Source organism: Hakea prostrata, chromosome 10, assembly GCF_041222555.1.
Source record: "Hakea prostrata isolate BN-2017 chromosome 10, UWA_Hpros_2, whole genome shotgun sequence".
In the NCBI taxonomy this organism is placed as follows: Eukaryota; Viridiplantae; Streptophyta; class Magnoliopsida; order Proteales; family Proteaceae; genus Hakea; species Hakea prostrata.
In genome coordinates this window covers 37,721,883-37,747,298 of record NC_142609.1, presented here as the reverse complement: position 1 = coordinate 37,747,298, position 25,416 = coordinate 37,721,883, and the positions used below count along the sequence as shown (strand labels likewise).

The 25,416-nt window shown below is 38.2% G+C and overlaps 3 protein-coding genes across 3 annotated transcripts; all 3 read right to left on the bottom strand.

Annotated features, from left to right (window-relative positions):
* Positions 1-925: 925 nt before the first annotated feature.
* LOC149002765 (xylan glycosyltransferase MUCI21-like) lies at positions 926-4,165 on the bottom strand. The gene is made up of 3 exons (XM_089138351.1): positions 3,999-4,165; positions 3,726-3,887; positions 926-2,197 (listed from the first exon to the last, which is right to left on the bottom strand). The coding sequence occupies exons 1-3, from the start codon at positions 4,111-4,113 to the stop codon at positions 996-998; spliced, it is 1,479 nt and encodes a 492-aa protein (XP_088994477.1). The 5' UTR covers positions 4,114-4,165; the 3' UTR covers positions 926-995.
* Positions 4,166-9,312: 5,147 nt separating this feature from the next.
* LOC149002764 (xylan glycosyltransferase MUCI21-like) lies at positions 9,313-12,855 on the bottom strand. The gene is made up of 3 exons (XM_089138770.1): positions 12,801-12,855; positions 12,454-12,612; positions 9,313-10,514 (listed from the first exon to the last, which is right to left on the bottom strand). Exons 1-3 carry the CDS (start codon positions 12,853-12,855, stop codon positions 9,313-9,315), a joined length of 1,416 nt encoding a protein of 471 aa, XP_088994896.1.
* Positions 12,856-23,249: 10,394 nt separating this feature from the next.
* On the bottom strand, positions 23,250-24,783 carry LOC149002763 (alpha-1,3-arabinosyltransferase XAT3-like). The gene is made up of 2 exons (XM_089138495.1): positions 24,061-24,783; positions 23,250-23,863 (listed from the first exon to the last, which is right to left on the bottom strand). Exons 1-2 carry the CDS (start codon positions 24,762-24,764, stop codon positions 23,398-23,400), a joined length of 1,170 nt encoding a protein of 389 aa, XP_088994621.1. The 5' UTR covers positions 24,765-24,783; the 3' UTR covers positions 23,250-23,397.
* Positions 24,784-25,416: the final 633 nt, after the last annotated feature.

Sequence of the window (25,416 nt, the reverse complement as noted above, 5' to 3'; positions counted from 1 at the left end):
TGATTTTTTTAAAGAACTTTGGTTTCTCAAAAAAAGTTGTAGAGGTTAAAGCAAGGGGGGGGTGGATGGCCGGGGGAGGAGGTGTGGTGGTTTTGACAATGGTGGCTGGTTTTAGATAAGTTGTAAGAAGAAGACAGGTAAAGGGTGAAAACCCTTTGCCAGCCTAAGAGTTGGTATGGAATGAGACACAAAGATAGTTTAATAATTTTACATTAGGAAGGCATTTTGGTTATTTATTTTGTAACTTAACTGGGCACTAATTGATATTGTTTTTTTTGGAAATGAGGTTCATCCGGTTTGTTGAGGTGCCAAGTTCTTTCTCTTACGCACCATACCGTTAGTCAACTACATCCTCAAGGCACTTTTTATATAGTTAATGTAGGCGGGACTTCACCACTGGCCCCGAGAAGATTCGAACTCTGACCTCCTATGTGGAAGCGTTGGGCTTTGCCAACTGAGCCACCCCTCGGAGTTCACTAATTGGTATTGTTAGCGATGGACTAGACGTAATTTAGTTGTGATTACACGTGCTTTAAACCATTTAAAGGAGTTAACATGAGTTTTAAGTTTTAGCCCCTCTTAGGTAGGGTATACGTAGGAAACCCTTTTCTTTTACAATACAAAGTACCTTTCCCCAAAAAAAGATAAAAGAAAAAAAAGAAAAAAAATCCAAAAATAGTAAAAAAAAAAATGAATTTTGCTTTCTCATTTTGGTTTCAAGCTTAATCCATTGTCTAATGCATTTAGGCATTGCAACTTAAACTATAGAGAACAAAAGTCCTTCCTTTCATCATGGTTAAGATGATGGGTTTTACTGTCCATGACTTTTAACACACAATCTTTTCAAATTACTGGTTGAATAGATTATTTTTTCACCTTTAAAGTTAAGATGATATTACCATTTAAATCTATATCTTGCCTTTAACGTTAACATGTTTTGGATTGTTTTCATTCCAAAAATACAAAGAAGAAACAAGAACGCTACAATACAACCCCTAGCGGCCAAGAAGTGCAAGTGCTTGCATAAGAGTATCTCTAAACTTGGAGAGATTAAGCCTGAGATCTTGGCCGTCAACGTAGATGGGCCCACTAACATTGTAACCCTGGCGGTGTACGGAATCAGGATCAGTAATGACCGTATGATTGGGACCATAAACATCGAAGAGCGAGCTCTCTTGGGGACTGATCTGGTACTCCAAGTACTGAATGCCCATCCCTCTCGCAGGAATCCCGTAATAGTGGGTGGCGCCCCACTGAACACCCAACGGTACCACCTGCACCAGCACTGCACCTTCCGGCAAGAAGACCTCGTTGGTAAGCCCTGCTCCATGAGCACCCACCAGAACATGACACCTATTCACCACACGTGAGAACTTATCGAAGTTCGATGTTAGATCAGGCTTTGCCACGATAACTCGAAACCCTAATTCAGTCGCCACCTTCACCATCTCACCTTCGTTCAAGAACTTGCGAGAATGTGGTCGTGACAGAAGGACGAGCACGGGCTTTCGCTTCTTGTAGTCTTGATTAGAACTAGTAGTAGTAGAAGAGCTGTTGTAGTTCAGTTGGGCGACGTTCTTGATTTTGAGCTGGAATGTCTGTCTGAGGAATTCTCTAAAGTCCTTCATCGAACAGTTGATAGGCAAGTCCTTGTTGGCGGTGCAGACAAGGTTGTCATTGTGGAAGTGAAGGCCGGTAACGGCTCCAGGGAAGCAATGGGCCCTGTTGTCTTCCGAAGCGTTGATGATTTCGTAGTCGGAGAGATGAGAGAGAATTCGCCGGAACTTGTTAACCCAGATACGATTGTAATCGGTGATGACAAACTGAAGACGAGAGCGGAAGTGATGGCAGGTGAGGAAGAGGGGGAGGATAATCTCGTTCAGTTCGTGGAAGACATTTCCGACGAGACCTGTAGAGAAGACGACGGCGGGTATATCGTGAGTGACATCGCAGGTGTTATTCGTGTTGTTGGAGGGCATAATGGTAATCTCCTTGACGTGTCTGCGTACGTCGTCGTTCTTCTTCACGTATGGCCTCACCATGCGCGGCATTTCCAGCAAGCTTTGGCTGGAGAGGTAGACGCTCAAGGCACTCAGGTTTGACTTCATCCAGACGCGTTGATTTGTGACACACACATCGTTTTCCGGATCAGATTTACACCCAAATCCGATAATCTCTAGCTCCGTTCTATCTTTCCCTGTTTGAAAATTCGTTTGGACTTAAATTAACAAAAACATGTTTATCCAGTGATTAATGAGAAGGAAAAGAAGAAAACAGAAACAGTTTTCTTTTGAGCATTTCTGTAGTTCTTCTAATTATATATGTATATCACGTTCTTATGTCCATCACAAATTGCCAAATGAGAATCTAGCCATCTAGGGTGTATCCTTGGCATAGAAGAACTGCATTTTGTGGTCCACGTGGGCACGCTGCTATGGTGGTCCAAATGCAATTGGGGTCCCAGAAGAAGAAGTACAAGGAAGTGGAGCACCAAGATGTGATAGCAAGAAGCTTTCTTTGGTAAGTGACAGGAAGGAGCAAAACTAAGACTTCCACCTAACGTGGGCGGTAGCCTCTTCTATGCATCTTTTTACGAAGGTTTGGTTAAAAAAATTAAGTATAGGAGGTTCTATTAGGGAAAAAAAAAAAAAACTTTAAAATAATAATAATAAAAAGTTAAAGAGATGCAATTAGATTTTATTTCAAAAAAAAGTATTTCTCTTTTTTTTTTCAATCTAGATTTACAGTTAAGAAAAAAGAATTTCTAGATATACAGAATAGTAACCTTGGAAGATCATTTGCCATGCAGTAGTTGTACAAGAACTAAATCTGACTTATTTGGCATTGGAAATAAAGATTTAGACATAGGATGGAAAAATTTTAGGTCTTCTTTTAGGGTTAGAAAATATGTCAACTGAGTTTAAATCCTCTCCTTTGAAGGGCTTCCCAATGAGTGTTCAATATTGATAGAATTTAGTCACGTGCAATATTTTAACCCAAAGAGTGCCTTTAAATTAAAATATTACATGTGCATAAGTCCTATAACTCATTGGACACATATTAAGGGATTTCCTCCAAAGAGATGAGCCAAATTCCAACTTTGGGTCTGTAATAAAAACACCTAATGATATACAAACGTGCATCCTACTCTTTCCCCTCACTCTCAATAATATTAGGCAAAGCCAGAGAAATTTTTTTAATAAAAAAATACTGTTTCATTTAAAAAAAAAAGTATATGTTGAATTGCTAACACCCTTCAAGGACTCATATGTTCATAAATCCCATATCATTGTAGCATAACTCTATTGTAATGTCTAAATGTGTTTTCCCCAATTTTTTACTTTTCTCATAATACCATCTTTTAAGAAATTACTATTTTACACTATCCAAAAAATTCTTTAGAATCAATTAGTTTATTGTCCACTATCTTCTCCTCTTTTTTTCCTTTTTTTTTTCTAAGAAATTTTTTTCCAATTTTTTAGGGGTTTATGATTTTAGCACACAATTAGAAGGGTGAAAATTCGTTTTGAACCTAAATATCCTTTTCTTTTCCCCATAAAATGACAAGTGGTTAACTTCAAGTTCATGCAGAGTTATCCAAGCTAAACTAAATTGAGAGAAAAAAACAATTTTCAACCTTGAAATCTGTTGGTTGTGTTTCAAAATTAGAAATAGGAGCAGCTAGGTGAGACAGAAATAACAACTAATTGTAGGTGAAGCAAAACCTTGTAATAGACTTGCAAGCAAAAACTTTAGTGAATCATTCTTTTCTGGGCTGCTGCCATTGTTGATGCCTCCGTTACTTGGAATTGTCACAGGAACAGGAGCAGGAGCAACAACATGAGTTTCACCTACAACCCCATCACACTTACTTGGAGCTTCCTTCCCTTCACAAACAAACAATAATGCATATACGTCAAATTTATTGTGTTACTCAACGAAAAAGTGAGAATACATGAATTGAGAAAGGAAAGGAGAGATAAGGATGAGTGAATTACAGGAATGAACTTGGTAGAGTGTTATAGTATAAATCAGAGGCGTAAGAAGCAAACATGTTGTTGCTGCAGTAGTCACCGTCACCCTTACGCTCAGTGATTCTGTTGTCTTCCCCATCCACTTCAAGACTTGACTTCTATAACCAGATAACAGAAACTTGAACTGTGAAAATCACAGCTGAAGAGGAGAAGAAGAAGAAAATGAATTGCTAGAGAACATCAGGGTTATAAATATAATCTCCCCTTTCCCCTCTGTCTCTCTCTTTGTGTGGTGGTTGCAGAGTTATTTTTTTATTGGCCTTTGTTAGTGACATGCACACATGTAGTCAGTATTATGAATTAAACATAGGACTTTAGAGAGATTTATAAAATATTTCTAGAGGCGTCCACCAAAGACTGTATTTAATATTTTATATTAGAAACAATATTCCCAAATGAGGGAATAATGCCATTATTTAAAGATATTTAATGGCATTATTATACAAATGTCTCTAATACTTAAGTTTTATAATCAAAAAATTTAAACGGTAATTTTCATTTGGATCCTCTGAGGTTTTGTCCATGTTATTTTTAGTCCAAATAAATTGACACTTTGCATTTGCCTCCCCTGAGGTATCCAATAAGATCAATTAAGGACAAATTGTGATTTTTATGACCAAAATACCCTCACATCTATTCTACCGTAAGATTTGCATCATGTCTTTACAATTAAATCCAATGGTGAAAATCAAAAGAGTAAGGACTTCCTCAATGCAGGGTTGGTAGAGTGGTAAGACCCATACTTCTCGGTGGAGAGGTCATGGGTTTGACCCTTGCAGACGACAAAGCTCCCCCCATGAGGATGTGAAGCACGAAACCTCCAAATCCTCAGCTATGGCCACTTCGATTCCTTTACCTTCTTTACTCCCTTCAGCTATAAAACTCCAACAACATCATGAACAATGTAGCTCTAGCCTTCTATGCTTTCATTCAAGTAGAGACGTGAACCATTTCAAGCTAACATGACATTTTCAACAATCTCCCCCTTTTTGATGATGACAAACACATGAATGACTGAAAATATGAAGTCATTAATAACAATTAATCATCATTTATATGTATGTTATCACATGTTTTCCATGAATAACCAATGAATACCTAATTCTAATTTATACATTCTCTCCCTCTTTTGTCATCAACAAACAATATAAGGATATGCTCCTCCCTCAAATAACTCTCCCCCTTAACATATGCTCCCCCTCATATATGCATGCTCCCTCTAAATAGATGCATAATATAAATGATGACATGCTCTCCCTCACCTATGCGCTTTCCCCTATAATTAATGCAAAAAAGAGATGACAACAAGCTCTCCCTTAATAGCCTTTTTCAAGGTCCTTAATTGTTTTGAACAAGATTCCAATTAAGTTGTCCCTATCCATGTCATTTGTTTCATTTAACCCTTATCACCATTATTAATGTATTTTTAGACTATAGGAAGAATTTACCTCAAGGTCTTCTTGTTCTTCCTCCAATCTTGCCATAAGAGCCAAGTTGATTTTTTTTCATCGGACTTCTCTTTTTCTTTATCATCATCACTAGTGATGTAGGATATTTCGGCCATATAGGCTCTCTTCTTTTCTTCATTTGGATACTCGGATTCGATGTGACCCGGTTTCATACATTTACAACAAGTGACACTTTTGTTAGAAGCATAAATTCTTTCCTTAGAAAGATTTTTACCTTTGTGCTCCTAAGAGGATTCTTCTTTGTGAAAGTGCTATCCTCTTTTCTTTTTGAGAAATTTCTTGAACTCTTTGGTAATTGAGTTTATTTCATTCTCAATGTCCGAGTCTTCCCGTTCACTTTCACTTTCTTCTTTCACTTTGATGGTACTTTTTAAAGATATGGACTTCTTCTTTCGATCCTGTTGCATGCTTGGTTTGAATTTGTTGTTCTCTTCAAGCTCAACTTCATAACCAAGCAAAGACCCCATAACCTCATCAATGGTGGTTTTTGATAAATTTTTCACTTATTGAATTGCGGTCCTTTTGGGTCTCCATGATGGTGGAAGAGCTCTTAAGATTTTTCTTGTCATATCATCATTTGTGAAGTCCTTTATAAGGCTAGGCAACTTGTTAACAATGTTAGTGAATCTATTAAATAGATAAGTAATATTCTCATCATCTAACATTTAAAGTTTTCATATTGAAGTATATAAATATCTAAGTTCATCTTTTTGATGTGGTCGGTCTCTTCATATGTGACAACCAACTTATCAAAAATATCCTTAACATTCTTGCAAATCCCACATCTATTGTAAATTATTTCATTTAAAGTACATTGCAAAAACATTTTTGCTTTGTGGTTTAATTGAATTTTGGCCTTGTTGGTTGAAGTCCACTCAACTTTGGGTTTGGGTATTTTATTGTCATGTTCATCTACTTTAAGAATTTTCCTTGGTCCACATGTGATGATGTTTCAAACATCAAAATCATATGCACAAACAAAATCTTCAAGCCTATTTTTCCAATAGGCAAACCCTTAATCCATCAAAGTATGGAGGTCTAAGATGGGTTAAGTCTTTTGCTCTTGAGAGGACATGGTCAAAAGGAAAGACCATGATCTTTTACTCTTTTAGAGCTGATTTCGATCTCAAATTAAGCCTCTGCTCTAATATCAGTTGTTGGTGCAACCTAGAGGGGGGTGATTATGTTGCAACTAGTGGAATTCCCCAATTCTTCAGTTTGATTGCAAATTCAAGGTAAATTGAAAATTAAAATGAAATTAAACAATTTCAAACAACCACAACACAAGAATTTATAGTGGTTTGACTTTACAAGTCTACGTCCACTCTTCTCTTGGCCTTAAGAGAGATTTTCACTGGTGATTCTCTTTCAATATGGTGAGTAGAGAATCAAACATTTATAATCTTTGTTACGGGGCAAGAACACATTTTTACAATCTTTGTTCACGGGCAATAGCACTCTCTACAATCTTTGTTCACGAGGAATAACACCCTCTTCAATCTTTATTCACGAGCAAAAGCACCCAAAATCAATTCTAATCTACTTAGACTAAAATTGAAAAAAAAATATATAAGGATGTTACCTAACAAGAGGTGTGAAACTTTACCTCTTGTGTGAGTGTGATGCAATGAGAGTTGTATGCCCAAATGATATGATTTGCACCACCAATGACCTTCCAATAAAAAGCCTTCAATTACCTTAACCTTTGCTCCAATGAGCTTGCATAAATACCATGGTATGTTCTTCAAAGGTGGAGTATGGGTGAGAAGCAAAACAAGTAATTTCTTGTAATTTGAGAGCTTGAGAGTACTTGGGGAGTAGTTGATCAATTGGCAAGGTTCAAGGCTCTCAAATGGGGTTGGTTGGGCTTAAATAGATAGCATGCAATTACTTAGCTCAACATCCCAACGGATAGAAAATTTTGTGAAATCTCAATCCATACAAATGTCCATCTAATAATAGATGGAGATCCGTCTTAAAATAGTCGTTTAAAAAATAGCCATTGGGCTTAAGTCAGGACTAGACGGATGTCCGTCTGGTCAGACGGACGTCTGTCTAGCTTGCTATAGCTAGACGGAAATTCCGTCTAGCTCTTTGTGATCAGACGGACATCCATTTGCAGTACAGAGAGCACAATAATGTGCATTTAGGGACTTGATTGGGTTTTTAGGTTTTTTTATCTAATCCTAAGCCTCATACACTCTCCTAACATGTCCTAGGTCAGTCTAATGACATGATATGTGTATAATTGAGTGCAATTACATATGAGTGTACATAAAATGACTTAAGTCCTACTTTGCTAAGTCTTCATGTTTGAGCTTGAGTTGATGATCATTGATGTTTTTGAGTCTTCTTGTACTCCATTCTTCATGCTTTTTTGACTTAAACTTTATTCCATCTTGGCTTGGTCTTGGCCTTAACTTGGGTTTAGGTATTCGGCATTGAGTTGGATTTGGTTCACTTGCTCTCATATTGAACTAGACAAACACAACTTAGTATAGCCATTAGTAATTCATGTTTGTTATCATCAAAACTAATGGAGGCTGATGTGACAATGCTGACATGGCATTTCCCAACAGCCACCAATGATAAATACCTCATTGTTAAGCTTTGATCTGCCATGAAATCTCTCCACACCACTCTAACAGAGGCAGGGATCAATGACGTTCAGGTATCCAACCCTCACTCTCTTGGAATCCTCTCCACCTCGAAGCCACCATGCATCAGTAGATTTTGGTGTGGGTACGACAGAGTCATCTTTGCCTTGATGCTTTAGTACCACAAAGAGACCAAATTTTATGACAATGTCATCTGTGGGTGATACTGCCCCTCCTCCCAGCCCCTCTTGGTTAACCAAAATTTCCAAAATATAATTTCACAAATACACAACACAACCAAAACTCTTACAATTTTTCTAGATGATTTCTTCTTCGCTTTTCCAAAATCAGAGACTGAAAAGAAATCACTACATTCCCATCGCGTGAAACCTAGACGTTGTGAATTGGGGTGAAGTTTGGCCGAAACAGGACGAAGGTCCATTCTGCAGTATCACCAACTCCACCACCAAGAGTTGCAGGAAAAAAGTAGTGTATTTCAACCACTTGATTCAGGTGATTCTTTTAATAACTTTGGGTTTCTCAAAAGAAGTTGCAGACGATGAATCTGGCTATTTTCTGGAGGTGGAAGGTGGGGCCAATGGTGGCTGGTTGGGGGGGGGGGGGGGTGGAAACCCTTTCCCACCCAAAGGTTGAGTATGGGATGAGACACAAGAGTAGTTTAATAATTCGATTAGGAAGGTATTTTGGTCATTTCATTTTGTGACTTAACTGTGCACTAATTGGGACTGTTGGTTGTCGGTTGGATGTAATTTAATAACATGATCAAGTTTTGACCCAACTTAGGTGGGGTATATGTAAATAACTCAATTTCATTTTCAATACAAGCTACCTTCACCTCTGCACACCCCCAAATTTTTTTTTTTCCAAAAATAGTATAAAAATGAAGTTTGCTTTCTCAGTTTAATCCATTGTCTAATTCATTTACACTTTCAATTTAAACTTTAGAGAGTAAAGGTCCTTTCCTTCATCATAATTAAGATCATGGGGATCCAACTCCAATGGTTGAATGGATTCTTTTTTGCTCCTCTAAAGTTAAGAGATGACGTTATCATTTAAATATACATTTTACCTTTAAAGTTAAGATGAGATTACCAAATTACACATACATGTTTTGAGTTGTCTCTATTCTGGAAAAAAAAAAAAAAAAAAAAGAAAAGAAAAGAAGAAACAATACACGCTACAATACATCCCCTAGCGGCCAAGAAGTGCGAGTGCTTGCGTAAGAGTGCCTCTAAACTTGGTGAGATTTAGCCTTAGATCTTGGCCGTCAATGTAGATAGGCCTACCAACATTGTAACCCTGGCGGTGTATGGAATCAGGATCAGTAATGACCGTATGATTGGGACCATAAACATCCAAGAGCGAGCTCTCTTGGGGACTGATCTGGTACTCTAAGTACTGAATGCCCATCTCTCTCGCAGGAATCCCGTAATAGTGGGTGGAGGCCCACTGAACACCCAAAGGTACTACCTGCACGAGCACCGCACCTTCCGGCAAGAAGACCTCGTTGGTGAGCCCTGCTCCATGAGCACCCACCAGAACATGACACCTATTCACCACACGTGAGAACTTGTCTAAGTTCGACGTTAGATCAGGCTGTGCCACGATAACTCGAAACCCTAATTCAGTCGCCACCTTCACCATCTCACCGTCGTTCAAGAATTTGCGAGAATGTGGTCGTGACAGAAGGACAAGCACGGGCTTTCGCTTCTTGTAGTCTTGATTGGAATTCGTAGTAGTAGAAGAGCTGTTGTTGTTCAGTTGGGCCATGTTCTTGATTTTGAGCTGGAATGTCTTTCTGAGGAATTCTCTGAACTCTTCCATCGAACAGTTGATAGGCAAGTCACTGTTGGTGCAGACAAGGTTGTCATTGTGGAAGTGAAGGCCGGTAACGGCTCCAGGGAAGCAATGGACCCTGTTGTCTTCCGAAGCGTTGATGATTTCGTAGTCGGAGAGATGAGAGAGAATTCGCCGGAACTTGTTAACCCAGATGTGATTGTAATCGGTGATGACAAATTGAAGACGAGAGCGGAAGTGACGGCAGGTGAGGAAGAGGGGGAGGATAATCTCGTTCAGTTCGTGGAAGACATTTCCGACGAGACCTGTAGAGAAGACAACGGCGGGTACCTCGTGGGTGACATCGCAGGTATTGTTAGTGTTGTTGGAGGGCATAATGGCAATCTCATTGACGTATCTGCGTGCATGGTCGTCGTTCTTCTTCACGTATGGCCTCACCATGCGCGGCATTTCCAGCAAGCTTTGGCAGGAGAGGTAGACGCTCAAGGCACTCAGGTTTGACTTCATCCAGACTTGTTGATTTGTAACACAGAAATCATTTTCTGGATCAGATTTACACCCAAATCCGATAATCTCTAGCTCCGTTCTATCTTCCCCTGTTTGAAAATTCATTTGGACGTAATTAACAAAAACATTATTATCCAGTGATCAATGACAAGGAAATTCTTATTTGAGAAAGGAAAAGAAGAAAACAGAAACAGTTTTCTTTTGAGCATTTCTGTGGTTCTTCTAATTGTATATCACATTCTTATGTCCATCACAACTTTTCAAATGGGCATCTAGGGGTAGGTATGTCCCGGTGGGAACACTGCTATGGTGGTCCAAAGGCAATTGGGCTCCCAGAATAAGGGGAACAAGGGAGTGGAGCACCAAGATGTTACGGGAAGAAGCTTTATTTGGTAAGTGATAGGAACAAGCGCAACTATATTTCCACCTAACGTGGATCTGCTTATAGCACAGTGGTGGTAGCATCTTATGCAAAACAGTGAACCTCCGCCCCTAGCATGTCTTCCCCCCTCTCTCAGACATGTAGGCCTCAATTGCTATGACTGATTGATGATAACTGGAAAAAAAAAATCCCACTCAATCAATCCATATTATTTTTGAATGTTTAGTCCAAAAATAAGTATTGGAGATTTTGGGGAAAGAAAAGTTAAAAAACAAAACTAAAAAACTTAAAATAAAAAGTTAAAGAGATGCAATCAGATTCTATGTATTTTTCTTTTTGTACAAAACTTTATGTTCATAGTATACGTACAAACTTGATAGTGTTGAACTTGGGGTCCTTTTCAGATAGACTTCTGTACTTTTCAATCTAGACCTACAGGTTGGGCAAGGGAGGGGGGGGGGGGGGGGGGGGGGGGGGGGGGGGGGGGGGGAGGGGGGGGGGGGGGGGGGGGGGGAAAAGAAAAGGGGGGGGGGGGGGGGGGGGGGGGGGGGGGGGGGGGGGGGGGGGGGGGGGGGGGGGGGGGGGGGGGGGGGGGGGGGGGGGGGGGGGGGGGGGCGGGGGGGCCCCCCCCCCCCCCCGGCTTTGGGGGGGGGGCCCCCCCGGAAATTCCCTGAAAAATTCTAAATCTAAAGAATAATAACCTTAGAAAATCATTTGCCATGCAATGGTTGTACAAAGAATTAAATCTAACTAAATTGGCATTGGAAATAAAGATTTTGATATATGAGGAAAAATTTTAGGTTCTTTTTCAGGGTTAGAAAAATTTTCAGCTAAGTTTGGATCCTTTCCTTGGAAGGATCTCCTAATAAGTACTCAATGAATTATAGGATTTAGCCACTTGAAATATTCTAATCCATAGAATAGTTTTAAATTAAAATATTATATGTATATGAATCTTATAACTCATTGTGCACACATTGAGAGATTTCATCCAAGAAAAAGAGCCAAATACCAACTTTGAATCTATAACAAAAACACCTAAGGAAATACAAACCTACATCCTACTGTTTCCCCTCACTCTCCTCTCAATAATGTTGGGCTGAGGCACAAAAATTTTAAATTTTTTTTGACAAAAATGCTGTTTCATGGGGGGGGGGGGGGGGAGTATGTATTAATTGCTAACAACCTTCACAAGACTCATATGATCATAAAATCCCATATCATTATAGCATAACTCTACTGAAATCTGCAGTGTGTTTTGCCCTATTTTTATATTTTCTCATAATACCATCTTTTAAGAAATGACTATTTCACATTATCCGTGTGCAGATCCGTGCCCTAAAAAAGTCCTTAGAATCAATGAGTTTATCATCTTTTTTTAAGAAAAGAAACGGTTTATAACCTTAATTAGCACACAATTGAAAGGCTGAAAATTCCTTTGGATCTAAATTTCTTTTTCTTTTCTTCATAAAATGCCAAGTGGTTGACTCCAAGTTCATGCAGAGGATCACGCTGAACTAAGTTGAGGTTAAAAAACAATGTCAAACATTGAAATCTGTTGGTTGCTTTTGAAAATTTGAAGTAGGAGTAGTTAGGTGAGACTGAACTTTGCAAGCTATAGCAACTAATTGTAAGTGAAGCAAAACCTTGTAATAGACTTGCTAGCAAAAGCTTTAGTGAATCATCCTCTCCAGGGCCACTGCCATCGTTGATGCCTCCATTATTGCTTGCAACTGTCGCAGGAGCAGGAGCAACAACATGAGCTTCACCTATAACCCCATCACACTTACTTGGAGCTTGCTTCCCTTCACAAGGAAACAACAATTCATAGAGGTCAAATATATTTAGTTACGCTACGATTTGGTCTCTAAACCATCAATTAAAAAGTGAGAATACATGAATTAAGAAAGGAAAGGAGAGATAAGGATGAGTGAATTACAGGAATGAAGTTGGTAGAGTGTTATAGTGTAAATCAGAGGCATAAGAAGCAAACATGTTGTTGTTGCAGCAGTAACCCCTACCCTCGGTGGTTCTGCTCTCTTCCCCATTCTCCTTCTCAAGGCTAGAGTTTTAGAATTTGATTGCAGAACTTGAACTGTGAAAATCACAGCTGAAGAGGAGGAGAAGAAATGAATTGCTAGAGGACATGTTTTCTATTGGGTCTTCCCTGGCTTCCTTCTTTAAAACATTTATTTTGAGAAGTTCTAGAAAGAATATGTCTATCTGAGGGTCGACCTGTTCATTGTTTTGATGTCAAAGATCCTTGCATAATCTGCATCCTCTACAATTTTCCGTCCTCGAATTCCTTACAATTAGGGTCTTAGATCATGACATGTGGTATCTAATTATTTTATGATCGCAATTAGATGTTAATTACAAGGAAAATCTGAAAAGTCCCTGAAATCTCTCCCTTTTTACATCTCTCTTCATGGAATCTGAAAATACCTAAAATCTCTCCTTCTCGCCCCATAGGGAGAGATTTTAGGGATTTTTTTGGATTCTATGAAGAGAGAAGAGAGACAAAAAGAGAAATATTTTAGGATTTTTCAGATTTCCTTTGTAATTAGGCATCTAATTGTGACCATAGGATAATTAGATGCCACATGTCACAATCTTAAACATTAATTTCAAAGAATTGCATTATGAGAAATTTTAGAAGATGTAAATTATAGGGTTAATTCAACTTACAAATTTGGAATATATCTTAGCAAGCAATAAGCATATCATCAACATATAATAAGAGATAAATAAAAAGTATGAGGTTTAGCCAATGCAGAGCTGTTCTAGTGGTTAAAACCAACACCTCTTAGTGAAGAGGTCGTGGGTTTAGACTCATAATAACTTATTTTGAAGTTATTCTTAAGCATAAAATCTTTTGTATACCATTTTCTAGGAGATTGTTTTAACCCATACAAGAATCTCAACATTTTACTCCTCAAGTCTTCCATTTAAGAAGGCAGTCTTGACATCAATTTGTTCCAACTCAAGATCAAAGAGAGCAACAAGAGACAAGAGAATCCGAATAAAAGTGTGCCTAACCACAGGTGAAAACACCTCATTATAATCAACACCTTTAGTCTGAGAGTAACCTTTTAGTTATTAAACTAAGCCTTAAACCTAGGTCTTTCTACTCTAGGGATTTCAAACTTGAGCTTATAAACCCACTTAGAACCTATGACTTTATTGCCCTTAAGTCTATCAACAAGCTTCTTAGTCTCATTCTTAACCAAATAATCCATCTCTTCCTTCATGGCAGCTAACTACTCACCACTTTCAAGACTATTTAGGGCTTCTTTAAAGGTTGCTCGCTAGCTTCTAATTGATTAGCAACACTAAAGGCAAAAGAAACTAAGTCCGAACCACAAATCACACTTTCACTTACATTAGCAAACCCAGAAGGCTTCCTAATCTCTCTTCTAGCCCTATCGTTGGCCAAGAGATAATTATTTAGGGTTCCTTATTCACTAGCCTCTTGTTTAACATTTAAAGAACCATTAGGTGACTTCAAATCAACATCCAAATCAATAGGATCAGGGGTATCAAGCTCAACACTGGGCCTACTGTCAAACTTCACCTCAATAAGACTACTATCAAGGTCTTGGATAATATGCTATCTGCTAGAGGATCTAGGCTTAACAAACTCTAGTTCATTAAATTTAACATCTCTACTTACAATAGTTTTTTATCTTAAAGACACCATAACCTATAACCTTTAACACCTAGAGGATATCCTAAGAACAAACACTTTTTACCCCTAGGTTCTAACTTTCCCTTACTTTGGTGGATATAAGCAATACATCCAAAAGGTTTTAGAACACTATAATCAAAATCAACCTTAGATCACCTACTTTTAGGAATTTCAAAGCCTGTAAAGGAACTAGGAGACCTATTAATTTCAAAGCCTGTAAAGTCATACTAGCAGCCTCAACCCAAAATTTCTTACCAAAGTCAAGAAATTATCATTACAAAACTCTAGTCCATTATCGGTTGTAAGTTTCTTTATTTTCTTGTCAATTTGATTTTCAATCATCATATTCCATTCAAGAAACTTATCAAATACAACATATTTATCTCTAAGAAAATATAACCAACTTTCCTAGAATAATAATCAATAATAGACAAAAAGTATCGTGCACCTAAGAGGGATGGGGGAACATTGGGAGAGACCCACAAATCATAATGTATATGTTCAAGCACATGAGAAGTTTTATAAGTAAAATGTGAAAACTTAATTTTATGGAGCTTACCCATGGCACATATGTCACAAAATTTGAAGTTTCAGATTTATTTAGTTTCAAGTGATAATTTCTACACAAATAACCTAGGCCTTTGCTACTTATATGACATAGTCTTCTATGTTACAATTCCACCTTACTTAGCTCTTCACTAGCAATAGAGGCAACACCAAGAATTACATTCCTATTAAGAAAATAAAGCTCATTTCTCAACTCAACAGTCAATACCACATCATTTCCCTTCATAATCCTATAGCAACCATCCTTAGAACAATAATGAAATCCCTTTGAATCAAATTGACTCAAAGACAACAAATTTCTTCTTAAACCAGAAACGTGTCTTATTTGTTCTAAGTCTCTCAATTTCTCATCATCCAACCTAAGTCTAATAAAACCAATATTCTCAATTTCACAAACTTAGTCATTTCCCATAAGGACCATGTCACCCTTAATAGACTTAAAGATCAAAATTCTGTAGGTCGGTCATAGGGGAAACTACTAGTGCATCACTAGTAACATTAAACACGTTAGTAGTTACACTTCTCTCACCACCATTTTCCTTTTATTTTCTTAAGCTTTCCCAAAAATTCTTCCTAATATGCCCCTCTTTCTTACAACAATAACACACTTTACCCTTAGCTTTAAATTATTATTATTGTTGTTGTTGGTTATTGTTAAATTGGTTATTATTGTTGTTATTCTTCTCCGCAAACTTCTTATTTTTCTTATTTATGAATTTCTTCTTATTCTCCATGTTATTCTTATTTTCAGAATTCCCATAAAGCCCCTCACCATCAACCTTATTTTTCTTTTCTGATTTCATTTCTATATCCCTAATCTTAAGAGTTTCCATCTCATCATGAAGAGTCACAAATTATCTACCATATATAATAGCATTCTTTACACTAGCATGCATTTTAAGCAAAGAATTCAATAACAAGACAGCAAGAGTATTATCAGTAAGCTCGTCGTTAAGATCAGTTAAATCACATGATAGTTTATAAAAATCTTATACATTATTAGATAAAGATTTAGAAGCATCTATTTTAAAACTAAACAATTTTTCTTTCAACAAGATAATGCTAGGTAGGGATGATACACAACTCTTCAAGTTTAGTTCAAACCTTATCAATTTTAGTACAATCTCTTACTCTTCTCATAACATTATTTTCCAAATACAAAATTAGGGTACTATAGCACAACTCCATCATATCGGTTTTTTTCTTCCTCAATCATAGAGGATGGAAGTTTGTCAATTTCTTTTAGAACTTTACAACAGTGATTTTGCACAAGAATTGTATGAATTCTATTTTTCCAAACAATAAAATTATCTTTGCCTTCAAATTTCTCAAGCTCATATCAAGTAGGAGCCATGGCAAAGAAATAACACAAGAATACAATTATAGATAATAACAGAGCAAGAATGATGGATTCCAAAGTACTGAAACAATACAAGAATAATAGTCCAGAAGTTATCTTAACACAAGGTACTATTTTAGATATACAACAATAAATAAAATCAGGTAAGAACAAAGGCCCCCCCCCCCCAAAAAAAAAAAAAAAAAATTAAGATAGTTCCAAGTAACTATATAACAAAGACCTTAAGAACAAACAAGTTTGATTAGATTTAAACCAAGAAAAGTGAAATTAATGCTATAAACAAACAATAGGAGTCTTATCACCAAGGTTTTACCATCAAAACCTAAATCATAGCATCAATTTAACAAACCCTAACCAAATTGGGTAGCCAAGAATTAAGGGTTTTGAGAAACATAAATCAAACAAGAAATAAAGAGCATAATAAAGACATAATATTCAAAATATTAAGAGAGAAAGAATCGTATGAGAAAACCAAATGCATATAGCTAACAAACAGCCAACAACCGTGACTTACAATTGCAACTCTGATGCCAGAATGTTAGGAATAAACCATCATATGCGCAATGGATCAAGCATAAAAGTAGAGGCAAGAGGTAGCGATTTACTTGGTTCGGTCAAATGACCTACATCCCAAGATGAGTCCAAAGGATTCAAGATAATATGCACAACTAAATTAATGTAAAGTTGTGTACAAAGGAACTCTCAACTAACAATTACAATATCTCAAAGATGAAACCCTTAAAAAATCAACCAATAACTCATGCCATCAGAGCATTGAACACCAAAGAACAATCTCACCTAGAAACACACAACAATAATGCATCCATGAACAACACGAAGCTCAACTAAAAGCTAGCATGCCTTCAAATCGCAAAAGGACCCAACCACCGTGCCTCAAACTAAAGAGCGAAGAGAGAGAGAGAGAGAGAGAGAGAGAGAGAGAGAGAGAGAGAGAGAGAGAGAGAGAGAGAGAGAGAGAGCATGAGGTTTATGTATACAGTAGTAGAAGGGACAGAATTGCCCTTCCAATAGCTACCTCTGGTTTGACGACAAAGCCATAGCCTCCTATTCGGTGTAAAATTTGTTGTAAGCTTGGTCATGAAGCTCTCAAATGTTGGTGCAGATTTGACCATTGAAGAGGTTCCTAAAGCTCTGGCTGCACTACATCTAAACTCTTCTCAGGATTTAGAATGGTTTCCCGATTCAAGGGCTAGTGCTCATGTGACAGATTCTCTAGGTAATTTCTCTGATCTTACTACTGTGGTTGATGAATTATTAATGGCTTGGAATGGTCAATATTTGCTAGTTACTCATATTGGGCCATGCTCAGTAAGTCTGCTGGAGATTCTTCTCTTTCTTTGAACAAGGTGTTAGTAGTTCCACCTTACTCAAATTGTGAGGAAACATTGCCACTTGGTTGAGTTAGGCTTGGCTATGTTGTATCATGCTGCAATCTCTTAAAGGTTCTGGATTGAGGCATTTCTTACTACGACGTTCTCTATTAATAGGCTGCCTTCTAAGCTCATTAATATGGATACACCTTTACATATGCTATTTGAGCAGTTTCCTACATATTCTATTTTGTGAGTGTTTGAGTTAGCTTGCTTTTCTTGTCTTCGCTATTCTGCTGTAAATAATTTTTAGCCTCACTCTTTAGCATATGGGTTCATGGCCTATAGTTATCGTCATAAAGGTTACCATTATTTTCATCCTCCCTCTGGTAGAGTGTTTATTTCAAAAAAATGTTGTTTTTTATGGAACTGTATTTCCTTTTTGGCCTATTGTTTCTTCTCAAAAATGCTACAGATGGTGGTGAAGGTTTGTCTTCCTTAATTTGATGGTTGGTTTACTTAGACTGCACCTACTGACTCTTCCGCTTCTGTACAACAAAATAGTAATTCTGGTGGTGGTCCTTGCTTTGGTTCTAATGCTGTTCCGAGGTCTGCAACATCTGATTCTATGGTGTTAATAGCAGTTTTTGTTCCAACGGTCATGCTCATAGCCATGATGGTGCAATTGTTGCAAGTGTTGGTGCAGTTCTTCCCACTGGAGTTGCTTGTTGAGGCACTTGTTCTGCTGCATTTGGATTTACTGATATAGGCCCCAGCGTAGTTGATAATACTTTTTTGAATTCTGGAACTGAATGTATGGATTATAATAATTTGAACTCTGCTGTGGACGGTATGGACTGTTTGAAATGGGGGTCTGAATTTAGTTTCTAATGGCCCTTCAGATAATTTGTTTGCTTCTTCAGGCTTCTTTATTTAGAGTCTGTTGTAAATATGTTTAAACTTTATGTTTATTATTTTATATTTTTATTTAAATATAGGTTTGAATCATGTCTTTTATCCTATGATTTTTATAACAGAAACTTTAGTCCCACATTAGGCAGAAAGGAGTTGATTATCTCGTTTATATATAGTAAGGACCCATGTTATATAACTTTGGGGTTAAGGATCGAACATGCGACCCAAACTAAGCCTAAACCTTGTTGTGACCTAGCCATGGTTTTATAGATATATATATATATTAATTAATATTAATAATTCTATATGACTTTGGACGTGGGTTGTGGGTCATAGGCCTTGATCCGGAAAGCCCATTTTGTCATTGGCTCTAATTCGGAAAGCCCACTGCTGGGTGAAAGTGCAGAGATGTCATTAGAGAGGCGCTTTCCTTTAGGGAGGTTAGCAAAATATGTACTTTCCTATAGGGAGTTGAGCTGAATAGGTACCCTCACAAAGAGAGGTGACCTTACCCTTTCATCCACAGCCTTTGGGGCTTGACAAAAATCTAATTTCGAGTTCATTTTTTACACTGAATTTCTTTGTGAGGTGACCTTACCCTTTCATCCACAGCCTTTGGGGCTTGACAAAAATCTAATTTCGAGTTCATTTTTTACACTGAATTTCCACTCTCTCTCTCTCTCTCTCTCTCTCTCTCTCTCTCTCTCTCTCTCTCCTCTCTCCCTCTCTCCTTGTTATTCTGTTAAGCGATGAACATAACCTGATTACACCTTATGTAACCTTTCTGGGGTGCAACCTTCAAGGTTTGGGCTGACTAATCTTGGGGTAAAGACTGACTGATCTTGGGGTAAAGACACATTTGGAACCCGTATTGCACAAATCGGGGTGTCTAAATACCTTAAAGAAAGTACATCTGGTGCGTTTAAGCTCTAACGAAGTATCGTGAATACAACAACCATTCAAGTGTTTGTGGAGATTCCTCAACAAGTTTTCAAAAGTTTTAAGGTATTTAGTATTGTCTTACTATGGCTACTGACGACACCACCGAAGTATTCAACACAACCATTGATAAAGAGACCAACAAGAAATGACTATGACTCAACTTCCTAGGTGACACCGAAATGTGCCTCTTAAAAGCAGATGCGATGGATCAATGGGATACTCTAGTGTCAAATAACACAAAAGTTGGAACTAAGGCAACTGGAAGTGTACTTGTCATTACATTGTGACTCTGATCAGACTCAGTTTTGGTGATACTGCATGCCTTCCCCACAAGAGGAGCTTGTGCTAGCTTTGCTACTGCTGTCGGCTGCCAACTTAGCTTCTGAGAACAAGTTCGGGCATAATGGCCCCCTCGGCCACAATGATAACAAATGACCTCTTTCTAACTTGCTGCTCCTATAGGTGTTGTTGGGCCTCTAACTGAATACAGATTGGGAGTTTGCATACATAGGCCCCATCAACTAATTGAGCACCAACTAGACGTATCACACCACTGTTGTTACCATCCACATAAAGTCTATATGATGTGCAAATGTAACAAGGCAATGGGCTAACCCACAACCTCAGTTAAACATTATCCATGAATGCATTGTACCATCCCATTCCCATCATAGCATATCCACATATTGATTATGGAAAAAAATTAGCGAAGATAACATGTTCTACTATAATTCCATAAGTTACACATACGTGCATGCTTTACAACATCATACATCACCATAGTAGCATAAGCAAGACATGATATATTATAGACCATGAATCAAATATTTGTATATAGGAGGTTGTATCACTCACCTGGGCAATACTTAAGAGATCTTCAAAGAGTCAAAACCTCACGAATTAGGATGCTAACAAGTTGCCAAAATTCCTAAGAATACATGCATATATATTAGGTTCAAGTTAATAAACAAAGACAACCATCATACTAACCCAACCACCACACCAACGGATGGAGGTCAATTGGCCTCATAGGGGCAGCCGACCACCTCAAGCAACCTCCCCGAGTGCTCGAACAACACCTAGGGTCTGAACCTAGTCTTCTTTGATCTCCCAGTTCTAATGAGTTTTGGGTCAATAAAAGCATAGAGTTTGTCTCTAAAGCATGTGCAATCACTCTAAAACAACCACATTTCAATCACCACTTAAATCTATCAATTCGGTCTTTGGGTTGCGAAATCCACCTTATTTTCTACCATCACGTGAACTCGCACTCATCTTAGGGTTCTGAACCTCCTAGCAATATAATGATCCTGTTCATAAGGCTAGCGAGTCATTAAATAAGGTTTGCAGGGGGTCAAATCCCGATTTTGCCCTTACTGAAGTGGGCCAACTGCCTATGGTGGAGGTCAATCAATTAACCAACCGCCCCCTCTAATTTTGCAAAGAAGTGGGGGGGGGAGGGGTTTTCAGCGTGGTTCGTCTGGTACACTTATCTAACTTTGTAGGTCAAGTTAGGGGCTCTTACCTAGACTTGAGGACCTTCTAACTCCATTTTTCGTGAGCAAGAAATCCACCTACCTAGTCCATCTATGTTTGAACTAGATCTTCTTCCAAAATCCTTCAAGTGAAAAAAAAAAAATCACCATCTCCACCAACCATGTCCATGGATTTCAATTCCAATCTAATGGTCTCAATCCGGATGGTCCACAGCTATCTCTTACTTAAACCTCGGGTTCTAGGACTTGCAAGTTGGGTTTTGGGTTACGATCCTTGGGGATTTCATATCTATGGTCTTTGTTAGGTGCCTCATGTGTGGTTAGATCACTTTAGCAGATTTATTTTGGAGTTTGGATTTCATTGTAGTCCTTTACATTTCATTGTTTATATATCATGCATGCTGGGGTCGTATATATTGTTGTTACTACTTTATGTGGGTGACATTATTTTGACGAGTAGTGATCCAACTTTTATTTGCTCCTTTATTTCCGTTTTAGAGACTCCTTTTGCTTTGAAGGATTTAGTGGAGCATCATTATTATCTGGGAGTTGAGGTTACTCACACATCCTTTGGGTTGTCTTTCACAATCCATGTATGCTTTTGATTTGCTGCATCGTGGCCATTTGTCTGACACGAAGCCTATGACCACTCCAGTGGTTGCTTGGTTTTCTTTAGATTCTTCTTCAAAACCCTTTCCAAATATTGCTTTATATTGGAGTATTGTGGGTTGTCTACAGTATCTCACTATGACACGACCTGATATTTCATATGTTGTTCATATATTCTATCAGTTTATGCATGCATCTTCGGTGGCTGATTTTGCCTTGGTGAAATGGATTCTTCATTATATCAAAGGGGCAGTAGATTAGATTATGGACTTTGAATTCACCGTGATAGTTCTTCCCAGCCATATGGTTTTTCTGACTAGGCTAGGTGTCCCACTACTCATTGCTCTATGACAGGTTTTTGCTCATTCTTTGGCTCCAATTGCATTTCTTGGAGTGCTAAGAAACAACCTACAATCTTGAGATCTAGCATTGAAGTGGAGTCCCATGCTATGGCATCTACCATTGTTGAGCTTACATGGTTGAGTTTTCTCCTTCGAGATATTGGGATTCCTTTGCCAAATCCTATCATCTTATATTGTAATAATGTTAATGCTCTTCACTTGATAATGAAGTCAATCTTTCATGCATGCCAGGACAAAACATATAGAGCTGGATTATTGCTTTGTAGGGAAAAAGATGACTCTGGTACATCTTGTTACTCGCTCTGTCTCATCTTAGCATCAGCTTGGGGACTTGCTCGCCAAGCATTTGCCTAGGAGATTTTGGGGCTCTTTGTTCCAAACTTGGTCTTATCCCATGACCAAGATAAGACCAAGTTTGAGGGAGGGTATACAGGTATCTCATATATATTCATGTATAGTATTATTGTGCATGCTGTCATGTACTGTATCACATGATATCTTTATGTGTTGTATATATATACACACATAAAGATCCTTGATCTACTTGACATCTCTAATGAAAACTACAATTCTCACATTGAGTACACCTCGATGTCTACCTAATCAACCACCGCAATGTGTATGACACAATCCAACTATGAGCTGCATTCATAGCCACACATGTGATGTTCACCTACCTAATCTCCTATTCGTGAGGGAATGAGCAACCACGTAAAATGAAGTTGAGCTCAGCTCCCATTGAGTAAACACTGTCTCCAATCCTCTCTGGTACTACATAATCAGGTGGAAGTCCCCACTTTGAAAAATTTACGAAGGGAAACTCACCCATATATATACTGTATGGTGTTAGGGGTAGGGTTACTCCTAGCTAGTTAGAATTTCGTTAGAGAGAGAATTCTTCCACACTCTAATTCGTGAGTGGTAGATGTATATTAGTATTATTTGAATTGCAATTTCAATTACAACTTGTTTACAATCAAACTCAATAACTTCATACTTTAACCATAACTCAAACTCTTCTTGATTGGTTAGAGATAAGATCAATCAAAGATAGAGTTAGTTACGATAGATTTGAATTTAAATTTATTTTCAGAGACTTATCCTTTACACCCTCAAGGGAAGCAAAATTAGACTCGTCAAATATAGCAATACAGAATGATTTATTCCTTTCTACTATATGTCAAATATAATGAATTCTTCTTTGAAAAGTTTAATCTCAATATCAAAGATAAACAAATAAAGAAAGCCCTATATAATTACATAAACATACAACTAGTGAAATCATCCAATAAAAGAAGCTTTTACATCATATGCACAGTTTTAGAGAAGTCTAAGTGCTTCTTCAAGGGTCTCCCTGAACTTGAGCAGCGAAGGCTTGACATTCTGCTCAACCAGGTAAACAGCCCTAGCAGATGAATAACCCTTACGATATATCGACTGTGGATCCTTGATGACAGGATGATCTGAACCGTACACTTCCAACAATGAGCTCTCCGATGGATCAATCCGATACTCCAAGTACCGTACACCAAACTGCGTTACAGTCCTACCGTAATAGGTGTTAGAAAGCCACCGCAACCCTAATGGCACTACCTGAACCAGCACGGCTCCGACCGGCAAGAATAGGGCGTTTGTAATTCCTGCACCATGGGCACCCACCATAACACTACATGAGTTTACTTCTTGAGCGAACTTGTCTATATTCCTCGTATGATTAGGCGATGCTACAATCACTCGAAACCCTAGTTCTTCCGCCACCTTGACCATCTCATCTTCATTCAAGAACCTGTAAAATGAACCCCCTTTAGAAGGTTGAAAGACAAATCCCCTAGTGGATTCAAGGTATTTTGTATATCAATTCTACAAAATAGACTAACATAAGAAAAAGAAAGGAAAAAAAAAAGGATGAAAAATATCATAAAATGAGAGTGAAATTTAATACCAAAAAGACCCTTAATGCAAAAGAGAAGGAGAAAAAAGAACCTGCGTGAATGCTCACGTGAAAGAAGGATAAGAAGAGGCTTCTGGTTTTGCTTGATGCCCAAACTGATGAATTTGAGGCTGAAAGCTTGATGAAGGAACCGCTTAAAGTCCATTGTGGAACACCCAAAAGGTAATTCACTAGCGTTGCAAGCAAGATTATCATGGTAGCTTAAACCAACCACGGCCCCCGGAAAACAATGCACACGTTGATCTCTCGCCGGGATTATAATCTCGTAGTCAGATAAATGAGAAAGAATCTGGTGATATTTCGTCACCCAGAACGGCCTGTAATCGGTGATGACAAAACTGAGTTGGGATTGGAACTGATGAGTTGTGATGAATAGCGGAAGGATTATATCGTTGAAATCATGGAAGAGATTTCTGGTGTAACCACCGGTGGAGAAGAAGATAGCAGGAACATCATGTGTGATATCGCAAGCTACCGGGCTTTTCTTCTGCTCTTCAGTGGTGGCAATGGTGTCGAGCAAAGTTGTTGTCTTTATCTCCACTGGCGTTACACGTTCCATGGCTTTTGGGTCATTCTTCCTCGCGTATGGCCTGACAAAGCGTGGCTGTGTGTTGTTGCTGGAAGATAAGTATATCGTTAATGAGCTTTTTCTATGCTTGTGTTTCTCCAACCTCACGAGCTGGTTGGCAATACAAACGTCGGTGATAAGATCAGATTTGCAGGTGAAGCCGGTCATGTCTAGCTCCGTTCGATCTTTCCCTGTTTGCAGTCCATGTTAAGAAGAAAATGTTAGGATTAGGATGATGTCGAAAGCCCATGCGGCTGGATTACAAAAGTCTGAAGGCCCACTTATATCCTTCATCATGGGCTGCTGTGGTTGGAACTGACTTCTTCTTTTTGGAGAGTTGATATTATGTGGGCGACCGGACTATTACTAATCAATGAAAGCTAAACCCTTGGGAATTTGGATTTTTACCGCTCAACTAACCTATCAGTGGACCATTTGTTTCCTTATGGAGTGAACCACCAATCAATGCAAAGATTAAACCCTTAAGATCTTTGACCACACATGGAAGATAGAACGTTTTTTTCCATTCTTAATTTAGCACATTTCAACCCTTAGATCAGATCTAAAGGTCAAGGTTAGACCTAGAAGATAGAAGGTTTTTTATTTTAATTTAGTTTCAACCCTTAAATCTGACCTTGGACTATAGGAGAGGAAGGGTTAGTCAAATACTCTAGGATGTACCCTTCTCACATCATACTTAAGAGGGAGATCCACCTATGATCACATATAGATAAATTAGATCAAATGTGAGTTTTTTTCCTAAATGTATGGTAGGAGTGTGAGAGGAGCATAATCCTCTACTTTTGCTGTAGAGGATCCC